Genomic DNA, 13,423 nt, shown 5'->3' with positions numbered 1-13,423 from the left:
GCGAGAGATTATGTGCGGAAACAAGTCGATATATTCTAGGGAAGAATGATAATTTTAAATACTTGAGTATCATTTTGTGGACAGAGTATTTGTGACTTCATTTTATCCGTCGTGCGTCTTCCGTCAGTGTCCACAATTTCTTATAACAAAATCTCCTCCTAAACCACACGATGGATTTTGACCAAACTTCAAAGGAATAATACTTAGGTTATTTTCTACAACAGTTATATAGATGGTTCCAGTATGATCCATAAGTAGGCCACAAAAGCTTAAAATTGACTCGAAAATGGAATCTTTGAAAATCCTCTTTTCAGTAATTACAATGCCCTGAACTTATTTATTTGGCATCACCTTGTTGTCTCCTACAAAAATCATATAAACCATTCCCTTCGGGTCTAAATTGGCTCCACCCTAGGATTCATTTACTTAACAAAAGTTAATTTAGGAAAATACATTTAATACAAAGAACCTAAATTGTCAAGTGGACCTCTACAAAAATTTGAACCTACTAAAGATTATGCTATGTTAGAATATAACGTGTATAATTGTGACATATATCAAGACGTAACATTTCGTAATGGGCCATGTCATACATATATTACAATACCTTAGGAAGCAATTTGTTAAAACTAGAATTAAGATACCAAAGTTTGTTCAATCGCTTCTTGTTAACCATCGTCGTTAAAGTGGTTTGTTAGTAGTTCTATTCTATTCTTTATTGTGTTATTTACGACTTATACACAAACTATTAGTTCACTGACGGCTGTTATCATAATTGAATTACCACATAATAACAGCCTTTGTCATTTCCTTACTCGCTGATTGTGTGTAAATATTAATTCCTGCTGTTTTGGCACTATTTAATCAAGTTGATAGAACTTGAAGTGTTAACCGTTTACTCAAAAAGAAAGAAAGATCATTTTTTCTTTATCAGAAATGCTCAGTCTGTCCGTCCGTCCTTCTGTCCGTTCGTCGTCCGTCCATCCAGGCAAACATCTAAAGGTCTATAAGCTTCATTTCGTTCGTAATCTTAAAAGGAAGGAAATCCCATAGACTGACTGGTTCCTGTGAAAATTTTACTGGTTTATGTGGAAAAGTACCACATAAAGATCAAAGAAAAGCACATAAACCCAAAATGTTGGCACATCTGCCTGTCCGTCCATCCGTAACACTTACGTGTCCGCTCCATAACTTTTAAACTGCTGAACATTTTTTTAATAACTTGGCACAAGTGATCACCATTATGAGACGATATGAAGAGCGCAACAATTGGGTTGTTTCCCCAAGGTCAAGGTCCCACTTGAAGGTCAAGTGTTAAAAAACTTTAAATTTCGTGTCCGCTCCATAACTTTTAAACAGCTGAAAATATTTTGCAAAAACTCGGCACAACTGATCACCATTATGAGACGATGTGTAGAGCCCAAAAATTGGTTTGCTTCCCCCAAGGTCACACTTATATATAATCAATTATTTGTTACGTATTATTTAACAAAAGATTGCATATTCGCCTAGAATCTAGGTATTGGACCACAAAATGTTATAAAAAATCTAGGCTAAACAGAACAATCGTCGGTCACAGAATTCTTCAAAATAACCTATTGCAAATATTTGTAATACGTTTTAAGATAAGCGTACTTTTTTCACTCACTTAATCTGTTCTGTAACATAAATGTTAATTATTTAAATGAATAACATGCCGCACACGTTTTGCCTGTTTTTCAAAAAATATTTCCGCTGTGTACGTAGCACCAAAATAATTTCTGTTGCACATTTTAGTGATACCTCTTGTTTAGATTATAGACGGGTCTCAACGGGTTTTAGAACGATCGGTATATACCGGAAAACGGCATTTAGTGTGGTGCTCCATCTCACTCACTATAGACTGGCTCATTGGCAGGTTATTTATGAGGTAGATAAAATAAGATAATTATAAAAAGAATATAATATTCAAACATTACACTATCACTTCAGTTAAACGTTTATTTTTATCCTTTAAAGCTCTGTGACATGTTGTACATCAGAAAAGCTATTTTTATTAGAAAATTTGAAAACAATTTGATTTTGTTAAAACAAAAAAAAAAATGCACAAAATCAAGTCTAATATTTTTCCCCATTGCTATACTGACAAATGCATATCTGTCCACGCGCCGTCTAATAAAACATAATATGTTTAAGAAATAATATATCCCAAACTGTGATTTTATAGCTCAATAACATCACTGTTTGGAGTTCGGATGCGAGGAATTATATCACGAGGGCGTAGCCCGATTGATATAATGTTGCGCATCCGAACGACAAACAGTGATGTTATCCAGCGATAAAATCACCGATTTGGATATATTATTTCGATTCTAACACGACATAAACAAATAAATGCTGCCGTACCTGCTATTAAGCAAAATTGCGCCTGATTTGTTTCCGTACTTATTGTCAGCGCGTCGGATTTCATAGTGGTTACGTCACATGTACAATGATTACGTCATACGTCTAAATATAGAACGTCAAACAGTGACTCTATTGCATAATAATACACACTTTCGGTTCTTCTATGTTCAATAGGGAAAAATGCGGGTCGTGTTAGAATTAAAGTTATGTCATGTTATTATACATTTCATGTTTCATAATGGCATGTACAAAAATGCAACTGATCTTATTTTATCATCATCAGAAGACTGCATTTAATTACATAAATCTACGTATTCAAATCTACCATTATACCAGTTTAATAAAAATGGTTGTAGTTCATGTCTATATTTGTAACATTTAAAAATACATGAAATTCATATTCAAGACATCGTGTATCGAAATTAACATAACAATATTGACAATAACGATCTTCCCTTGGAAGACCAATATGACATCCAGTTTCAATTAAACATATCAAAAGCCATGTGTATATAACAAATTTTGAATAGAAAATGCCCAATTAATTCTTCCTACACTATCATATTCTTTCAACATTAAAAAAACAATTTCTTTGATATCTAATATCAGACATACATAAAAGTTTGATTCATTTTATACATTTGAAATGGTGGTCAATGCACAATGGAAGTCTACCACATTCTCCCAAAGCTACACAATCATTTACAGAAGCATAAACACCCAAGAAATCTTTACAATATTGAATCTGTATCAAAATTCAGCGTGCATGCATGCTGAACTTAAGTTTATTTTTGCATAAAATAGCATTCGTTTACCTACTACATCCCTATCTACACCCCCTAGACTATGTACACAAGGCAATATTGTTTTCGTAAATTTTGCTAAGAGGAGTAAAAGCAGCTCGAGTTGATGAGTGACCACTCAAAACAAGTAGAGGAATTCTATATTTTGTATATAATACGGATTTGATACAGAAAATGTGTTTTGGGCTTGATTTAGTGGTTAATATCAACATCGCTCGCAAATGTCAACAAATAAACTACAATTTATCGCCAATTTAACAAAAAGTATTCAATTTGCAAAAAAAGTAAATAGAATTTTACTGCTCTAAAACCAGACAATCAGTTTCACAAAATAAAATTATTGTTTAGTTTGGAAAAATCGATTAAGTTATGATGGAGAAACAAGTTGAAACATTACCTCGGGTGAACTCGACTACACTCGTATTCGATGCTTTGAAGGGCTATTTCCGGTGGACGCTATGGTGTAACGCTATTATTAGCGCGCATTACGCTTTGTTTATGCTGTATAACGCAAATGACGTCACGTTGCAAAATTCCGTTGTTCAACGATATGTAATTAAGTCATTTATAACCCTGCTGCTTCCTGTTATATCGGAAATGAAGCTCCTGTTTATCATTTTTAAACTGCTTGAACTTGCACTTCCAATTGTAGGTAAGTCATTTATCTCTTAGTCTTTTTAAAAGCATTTTTTTATCATGGTACTGGGATGTACTTAAGAGCTATACAATATTTCAATTCTATTGGCTTTAGAATGCAGTCTTTACTGAGAAGATAACATACTAGTATCTCATTGTGAGTTTTCTACTGTACACTCTTGAGAATCACATAAAAATCATGAAAATGGGACAACAGGTAAAGTCGTCAGCGAAACCCCAAAGGAAGCGTAATTATCTAGTTAAGCGGCCCCGTAAGATAAACAATATAAGTAGCCCCTACAGTACACTGGTTGAATTCCTGCTTTTAGATTTACATGTTTGACGAACTTTGGGTAAAATCAACTTATAGAGGGTTCTGCAGACAATATTGTGGCTTTTTTTAATGCTTTACTTTTGATGATAATTATTATAATTTCAAAATAACAAACAGCCCATTCGTCCAATCAGTGACAAAAAGTACACGCCTACTTTTTCTGAAAGAATAATACAAAATTTAATTTCACCAGGATAATATTTACTCTGGTTTCGTTAACTTAAGCTTTCTGTATCTTACTGACACAAATCAGGCCTCGGCTAATCAGGTACAGTTGGCTTTTGTAAGGTTATTACCAAACTCCAGCAATTGTACAGCCGGAAGTAAATGAAATGACAGCATTCAATGATAAAAAGAGGTTTTTTGATACTATTATCAAACATTTTACCATATAATAGCTTTAACTGAAATCAACTGAACATTGAAGACTTTTTGAGCTTTCAATAACGGTAACACACTTTTCGCGAAAGTGAATATCATAAAATCATAAAAAGTTCAACCAATGCATTGGATCTTGTCTGAACAATTGGACATCGAGCGTAAATGTTTTTTGTTACCCTGCTCAGATATCTCACGCAATATCCGGAAATTTCTATCCGAACTTCTAACCAGTGTCAGTTCCTACGCAAACCGTTTAATAGACGATATAAACCGCTCAGATCGGTATTATTTCTTAAATATACAATTTCATATTTGTGAAGCAATGCCACACCGCGCATTCTTCACCGCATACTTCACAGACATTTTCTGCAGTATAACGAGAAACGTACAAGTGGTATGTTGAAATAGAAAAAAATATATGCCTGGACCATGGTACATATATACGTTTATTATTCAAATATTGAAATATATAATAAAAAAAGAACAGGACAATAAATTTTATGAAACATAGCTTTTGATAATTTACTGGGACCAGAAAACGTAAGATGACCGTGTTGTTTTATCACTGATTTGGTAAATGGCTTATCCCAAATAGAAAATTTTGCCAGTACAAACCAATTGTAAAGACATTTGCAAACATTGTTAACGGTGACGACACATTGGTTCATTATCTCGAACCAATCAGAACAATTTGAAAAAATGAAATATGTCTTCCCTATCGTCTGTAGAAGGCCTTAAAATACCAAGAAGACAATGGGCACAAAAAGGTCCTTTTAAATATTGCATATTCTTCTCCAGTAATGGTGTACGCGTACAAATTCCTGGATCGAAGGGCAAAAGTGTTTCGGGTTGGTATTACCAAGATATTATACTAAAAGCCTAAGAAATATTATTAGAAACGACGCCCTGTTTCAGGACTTAGGCATGTTCGTCTACTTTATGATAATGATCCATATCATACATCGGAGTTTGTAAAGCATTTTTTTAAGTCAAAACGCTTTTGAGATACCATAAAATACACATTACATATAGCACAGCCCTCGAAGCTTTCTGTTTGAATTCAGATCACCAGATCACCGAAAATGTAGAATAACATTTCGATTTTGTTTAAAAGATAGCAATGTATTCTAAGAAAATGTTGAAAAAGCTGAAAACTTACTGGCCGACTTACTTTCGCTTTTAGTGCACATTTATATCAGTGGAAATTTACCGATTTTCAAATTTGAGAACTCCCAATGTCAGTGAAACATGCCAGCTTTTATCAGATTAGGATTCTATGTCCAAATGCAGGTTCTGCCCATCTGACCAGAGTCAGGACGAAGATGGCACAAGGAATATGTACATCGATTCTACCTAAGTTAGAGCCGGACCTTTTATACGCTGTCGGCCGATCATGTTTACCCGAGTCTTCCTTATCTTGCAATGAAGTGTGCCGTAAAATAGGGTGCGTATACATACATTATATCATACATGAGAATACACATTATTACAAATAAATAACAGTTCACATGCACTGTGAACATGTGTATGATGAACGCAATCAGTCGGAGTGATGTGAGTGTTTCCAAGTATATTTGTTATTTAGCATTATCTGGTTGACATGTCAGTGTGTACTGCTGTAAGTTTAACTGCGCAAATAAAACATTATAACGTTTCGAAATTTTCATAGCAAAAGAAATAAATGAGTACATGCGCAAAGTGCGTAGAGCAAATACTGCGAACAAAATTGTTGATTAATTACTGGAAATTGCTTATCTACACTGAAAATTTACCTGTAATTTATCTATGTTAAAACCATATCTTGTTTGGTTTTTTCGTTGCCAGAAAAAATTGCTACAATGCCATACATATATACAGTGCCGGAATACTGAATCAAATGTATAAAGAAGGGACCAAAAATACTGAAACATATAAATATGAAACGTGTACTTCGCAAGGCTGTGGGCCTAACTTTTGTTGTTGTGCCGACAAAAAACGTAAGATTTTCACTGAACAATTACTTAGATATTGATATAGATCTAATTTTTATTAAGTAGTTAAATTCTTGCAACTTTTATTAAAATTTATACATTGTCAAATAAGAATGTACCTTTTTTACAAAACAGAGAAATCAATTTTATGTAGTTGTATATGTACATATATCTGAAATTAATTGTTTCAGCACTGATCAATCCGTTTGTTACAAGGCTAGTGAAAAATGGTTTGCTTTGAGTACAAAAAGTACGAACTACGAATATCAACAGAGTAAAAAGGGTCTCCAGTCAAAGCAGTCACTTTATGCTTTGGTGCTTACTTTCGAAAAAGTGTGCTTGTCTATTTTCACACACTTGTGGAGGGATGAAGTGTTAGGTGTGATAAATGCAAGCCATTTTTTCATAGCAAACCTTATACATGTACAAGTTTAAACTGGAAATATTGTATGCTATTTCTTTTTCAATGGTACAGATACATTACCAGTAAGCTATAAAGATGCAATAGCACAGGCCGCGTGTCATGCTATGCTGCCAAAGTCACCTGATAACGTGTATGCCGTGAGACGCCACTGTTCTCCCAAGTCAAAGGTTGATTGCAATGTTGTTTGCTACAAACTGAAGTAAGTTGATTTCTCTGCTACTTGTAAGCACATGTTGTCGGCGTGGGTCCCATCCCCCAGGACCCTCTATACTTCCCAAATATCCTTCAATCCATTCAAAATACAGGTCAACGCAAAACAAACAATTCCAACAAAAATATAGTATGGGGGTGAGGTGGGGCCCTGTGGGTAGGGTTTGGTTGCACGCCGATAACCTGTGCTTAAAAGAATATTATTGTAAATAAAAAAAAAAAAAAACAAGTATATGTTCGTGAAGTTGGCAGCCTAGCAGCCTAACAGCCTGAAGTTGCCAGCCTAGCAGCCTGAAGATGGCAGGATTCATTTCTGACGGTTTTAATGTTTGTATTATCCTTAGTTTTCTTTAGGCTGCTAGGCTGCCAGGCTTCTAGGCTGCCAGGCTGCTAGGCTGCTAACTTCACAAATTTCCAAGAGTAAAAAACAACAACAAAACACAAAGTTCAATATTTAAAAAATAAAGTTCGCGATACTAAAAAAAGACGTGGAATAGTTTAAGTATGTGCTACCGACTCATTTCCGACGGTTTACATGTTTGTATTATCCTTAGTTTTCCTTAGACTGCTAGGCTGCCAGGCTGCTAGGATGCTAACTTCACATATTTCGAAGTGTCAAAAAAAAAAAAAAAAAAAAAGACGTGGAATAGTCTAAGTATGTGCTACCGATTCATTTCAGACGGTTTACATGTTTGTATTATCCTTAGTTTTCTTTAGGCTGCTTACTTCATAAATTTCTAAGTGTCAAAAGAAAAAAAAAGTTAATTATTTTAAAAAAATCAAGTACGCGATACTGAAATAAACGTGGAATGGTCTAAGTATTTGCTACCGATTCATTTCCGACGGTTTTCATGTTTGTACTATCCTGCTGGGCTGCTAACTTCACAAATTTCGAAGCGTCAGAATGAAAAAAATATGTTACGAAGTCTATAAAGTTCAACATCTTAAAAAATAAAGATCACGATATTGAAAAAGGCGTGGAATGATCTTAAGAAGTGCTTTTAATGTATTTCCGACGGTTTTCATGTTTGTATTATTCTTAGTTTTCTTTAGGCTGCTAGGCTGCCAGGCTGTTAGGCTGCTAACTTCACTTATTTCGAAGATGAGTAAAAAAAAAAACAACAAAAAACAAAGTTCAATATTTAAAAAAAATAAAGTTCGCGATACTGAAAAAAGACGTGGAATAGTCTAAGTATGTGCTACCGACTCATTTCCGACGGTTTTCATGTTTGTACTATTCTTAGTTTTCTTTAGGCTGCTAGGCTGCCAGGCTGCTAGGCTGCCAGGCTGTTAGGTTAGGCTGCTAGCTTCACAAAACTAAAAAAAAGAGAAAAAAAAGCAATGTTCAATATTTAAAAAATAAAGTTCGCGATACTGAAAAAAGACGTGGAATAGTCTAAGTATGTGCTACCGACTCATTTCCGATGGTTTTCATGTTTCTATTATCCTTAGTTTTCTTTAAGCTGCAAACTTCACAAATTTTGAAGTGTCAAAATAAAAAAAAAAAGTTAATTATTTTAAAAAAATAAAGTACGCGATACTGAAATAAGACGTGGAATGGTCTAAGTATTTGCTACCGATTCATTTCCGACGGTTTTCATGTTTGTACTATCCTGCTAGGCTGCTAACTTCACAAATTTCGAAGCGTCAGAATGAAAAACATATGTTACGATAAAGTTCAACATCTTAAAAAATAAAGATCACGATATTGAAAAAGGCGTGGAATGATCTAAAGAAGTACGTGCTACTTATGTATTTCCGACGGTTTTCATGTTTGTACTATTCTTAGTTTTCTTTAGGCTGCCAGGCTGTTAGGCTGCCAACTTCAGGCTGCTAGGCTGCCAACTTAACGAACATAACAAGTATAACAGTTTGACACACTGTTTGTCAGGACATGCACAGCTTCTCCGCCAAGGAAAATACTTTATGTCATACTTTAATAGAAGTGCTGAACTCTAAAGTTTTAGGGAACACTACTGTGTGAACTACCTAATTTCAACACGATGGTCATTAAAATATTGGTCAACAACAACAACAACAAATGCAGTATTTAATCAATAGTGAATTATTTTTTCATAGGAAGAAGTGTTTCGAATCCATACATGTGTATGACAATAAAAATCTTGAGGTAGAAGAGACGGGTAAAGTGGGGTTACGCACGTACAGATACAACACGTGCCAAAGAGCCTCCTGTGGTCCTAACTTTTGCTGCTGCGCTGGAGAATGAACATTGCATGTGACTCAATAGTAATAAAATGATGCAAAACAAAACCAATCTTATACTTGAAATTGTTTAACCATTGAGACTGGATTGCAAAAAAAAAAAACTACTGAGAAGAATAAACTACTTTTAGGGAAAACTTCTTTAATACTACATATTTCTATAATGACTATTTTCATTTTACAAATTGTTAAATTATTTATGATCTTAAGGTAGTCTTACTCTAATAGGATTAATAAAAAACAACAACAACTGAAAACCGTTATATATTTTGCAGAGTTATTTGCTGATATGATATTAATACTGTTTATATGTAAAGGTTATCAGCTGGTTTAAGTTTATAATTTAAAATTTTTTTTTGCAGATTTGTACTAGGGTGCCGCTTGCGTTTAAAAAGTCGTGTCAGAAATGAAGGTCTCGTTATTTCAAAACTCATCCTTGAATGACAGAATTTAAGCAATGAATATAGGGTTAACGCATGTTTTCCGTGTTGTAACGTCTGCAATGTCCCGAGGAACGGTTGTTGCCCGAGCCCGGTAGGTAACCCATGGTTCATATATTGACCGTTTACAGGGACTGGGATATGTCCGAGTCTGACCCTCAAAAAGCCTGTAGGGATATTTTCCGCTTGAAAAAAATGAATAGGTAAAGTTAGTGATCTCTCTTATTTTGCCTTATTAGAATCGTTGTTTTGATGCAAGAGTTATAGTTTCTTTGCACAACTATATTTATACCTGAAATAGGTGGAAATTTATGTATATAAGAGCGATCAATAAAATGTCCATTCAGGTGTTTGCCAAAACCAAAGCAGTTTTTTGTGTTGCTATTGTTTGCCTTAACCAATTTCAATCAAAAACGGGATCAAATCGGCAAAACTAAAAGATAAAAGTAGAAATACTCACGCTATTATCACTATTTCCTATACTTCGAGCCTCTTATTTAACAATTTTCATCAAACCCTGACTATTATAATTAAGTCCTAGTGATCTGTAAATCTGATTAGTAAGTGTAAGTAGTTAAAAAGCAGATAGCCTTCTGCCAGTGCTTAAGTTTGTAGCTTGTTCAGTAAGTTACTTACAAACACATTTGACACTTACAAAATATTTTTTCGCCTTTTTTAAACTTATTTCTTAAAATTTTTTTTTTTTGGCTATAAAAACCTAAAAAATTGATTTGGGGATAAAACGTTCTTTTTTTTAATTAATTTAAGTCCTTTTAAACTTTGATGATTGATGTTTAAAATTTAAAACAACATTCTGAATTAAATCGGGTTAAAACCCAAAGGGGGAAAAAATTTTGGGGAAACTTTTCTAAGTTACTAGGGTTTGGGTCGCAATGCGTTTTTCCACAGTGATACTTGTTTAAAAAAAACATAGATGCTAAATACCTAGAGGGAAAATTCATGCAAATTTATCTCATGATTAATCAATTAAATGAAAATGTTCAAACAAAAATCCAAACCTAAGTGAAACATTGAAATGTTTCTATGACGTAAATGTGGAAAAAAAAATATCACGTAGTGATCAATTTGGCTGCGATAGTCGTCATTTACACTCGCGTAAACATCACGTTTGATTAATATAAGGTAACAAGTAACAATACTTCACAAACATACATTTATATAAGGTATCAAGTAATAAGACTTCACAAACTTAAATTTATATAAAGTAACAAGTAACAAGACATTAATGTAAAGTAACAAGACTTCACAAACTTGCATTAATAAAAAGAAACGAATAACAAGATTTCACAAACATACATTTATATAAAGTAACAAGACTTCACAAACTTGCATTTATATAAAGTAACAAGACTTCACAAACATACATTAATATAAAGTAACAATTAAGTGGTCAAGACTTCACAAACAAACATAATGTAGCTATCAACTATTTTATTATATACTTATAAAAAAATATATTGAGAAATATTGATGAAATGAACTTCGTATTTTTATTTTCCGTATTTTCACTGTAAAAAAATATATATTTTAAATAAAAGGGAATTTACGAAAGCCTAATAGTGTCAAATGAAATAAAAAATAAAAATACAAAGGCGTTATAACGCGAATAAAGGCTTTATTACGCGAATCAAAAGGCGTAATAACGCGAATAAAGGCGTTATAACGCGAATCAAAAGGCGTAATTATGCAAATCAAAAGGCGTAATAACGCGAATAAAGGCGTTATAACGCGAATCAAAAGGCGTAATAACGCGAATCAAAAGGCGTAATAACGCGAATCAAAAGGCGTAAAAACGCGAATAAAAGGCGTAATAACGCGAATCAAAAGGCGTAATAACGCGAATCAAAAAGGCGTTATAACGCGAAATGAAAGGCGTAATAACGCAAATCAAAAGGGCGTAGTAACGCGAATAAAGGCGTTGTAACGCGAACCAAAGGCGTACTAACGCCAATTAAAACGGAATTATAATGCCAATTAATACCATATTTATACTAATCAAATGTGTTTTTAAGTTAAGTCACAATTATAGGAGACATTACCTTCTTTGTCTATGTAGAAAAGTAAATCTATAGTTGGGTGAAAGTTTAACCTTTAATCTGACGAAAAACTTTCCTAATAAAAGATTTAAAAAAAAATTAGACTGAAGGCCTTAGGACGTATCCGTACAGAATTTTAAAAAATAAAACGTACGTCTTGATCGATTTATTTCTAGATCAAAAATTGTTCTTCCCTATCTTACATTACTAGGCCACGGTTTGGAATTTTATATGGTATTAATTTAGCGTTATAACGCCTTTTGTTTTTGCGTTATTATGCCTTTTGGCGTTCGCGTTATTACGCCTTTTATTCGCGTTATTAACGCCTTTATTCACGTTATTACGCCTTTTGATTTCGCGTTATAAAACGCCTTTATTCGCGTAATTACGCCTTTTGATTCGCGTTAAAACGCGAATAAAGGCGTTAATACGCCTTTTGATTCGGCGTTTATAACGCCTTATTCGCGTTAGTACGCTCCTTTGTGATTCGCGTTTATAATAGCGCTTTATTCGCGTAATTACGCCTTTGTTTCAGTTTTGTTATAACGCGAATTAAAGGCGTTTACTACGCCTTTTTGTTTTTCGGGGGCGTTATAACGCCTAATTCGCCGGTTAATTAACGCCTTTTGATTCGCGTTTATAAAAACGCGAATAAAAGCGTTATTACGCCTTTTTGGTTTCGCGTTATAGCGCGAATAAAGGGCGTTACTACGCCTTTTGATTTCGCGTTGCTACGCTTTTTTTCGCGTTATTACGCCTTTTTGATTCGCGTTTAATAACGCCGAATAAAGGCGTTACTACGCCTTTAGTTTTCGCGTTATAACCGCCTTTATTCGCGTTATTAAACGCCTTTGATTCGCGTTATAACCGCCTTTTATTCGCGTCAGTACGCCTTTTGATTCGCGTAATTTACGCCTTTGGATTCGCGTTATAAACGCCTTTATTCGCGTTTAGAAACGCCTTTTGATTTCGCGTAATTACGCCCCTTTGGATTCGCGTTTATAAACGCGAAACAATAGAGGTGTTAATTTTACGCGAATCAAAAGGCGTACTAACGCGAATAAATGCGTTTATAACGCGAATCAAAAGGCGTTAATAACGCGAACCAAAAGGCGTAATAACGCAAAAACAAAAGGCGTTATAACGCTTAAATTTTAATACCATATAATAATTCCAAACAGTAGGGCTATTAATGCTATGGAAGGAAGAACAATGTTGAATTTAAATGAAATTGATCTAGATGTACGTTTTATTATATGCCCGAAAAGAATTTCGGGCATATTATGTTAACCCCCTGCCGTCCGTACGTCCGAGCAAACATTTTTGGTTTAGGGGCTATATAACAGTAAAGAGAACAAAAGAGAACAATAAAGGTTCAATCCGTGATCAAAGGGTTTATGGGCTAGTATGCCCTTAAGAGACAAAGAAAATAACAAAAAAATAGCCCCTAAACCAAAATGTTGGAACGTGCGTCCGTCCGTCTGTATGTCTGTTTGTCCGTCCGTCCGTAAGCAATTTGGTTTTTCGGGAGCATAACTTAAGTTCCATTTGGCCCACAAT

General features: G+C 34.2%; 1 protein-coding gene across 1 annotated transcript; it reads left to right on the top strand.

The window, feature by feature from the left end:
- The first annotated feature begins 3,560 nt into the window (after positions 1-3,560).
- Positions 3,561-9,623, top strand: LOC132740376 (uncharacterized). Its single transcript, XM_060728274.1, has 5 exons — positions 3,561-3,840; positions 5,830-5,983; positions 6,364-6,515; positions 6,985-7,132; positions 9,223-9,623. Exons 1-5 carry the CDS (start codon positions 3,561-3,563, stop codon positions 9,368-9,370), a joined length of 882 nt encoding a protein of 293 aa, XP_060584257.1. The 3' UTR covers positions 9,371-9,623.
- Positions 9,624-13,423: the final 3,800 nt, after the last annotated feature.

The sequence above is a fragment of the Ruditapes philippinarum genome, unplaced genomic scaffold, assembly GCF_026571515.1.
Source record: "Ruditapes philippinarum isolate M1 unplaced genomic scaffold, ASM2657151v2 ctg3368_1_1_1_1, whole genome shotgun sequence".
Lineage (NCBI taxonomy): Eukaryota > Metazoa > Mollusca > Bivalvia > Venerida > Veneridae > Ruditapes > Ruditapes philippinarum.
The sequence above is the reverse complement of the archived record's forward strand: the minus strand, read 5'-3'. Positions and strand labels throughout refer to the sequence as shown.

Excerpts from the sequence above, each read along its gene's own strand:
- LOC132740376 (XM_060728274.1), top strand. The coding sequence starts at position 3,561 with ATGGAGAAACAAGTTGAAACATTACCTCGGGTGAACTCGACTACACTC. Across the intron at positions 5,984-6,363 it reads GAAGTGTGCCGTAAAATAGG|AAAAAATTGCTACAATGCCA; the intron begins GTGCGTATACAT and ends TTTCGTTGCCAG. Across the intron at positions 7,133-9,222 it reads GTTGTTTGCTACAAACTGAA|GAAGAAGTGTTTCGAATCCA; the intron begins GTAAGTTGATTT and ends ATTTTTTCATAG.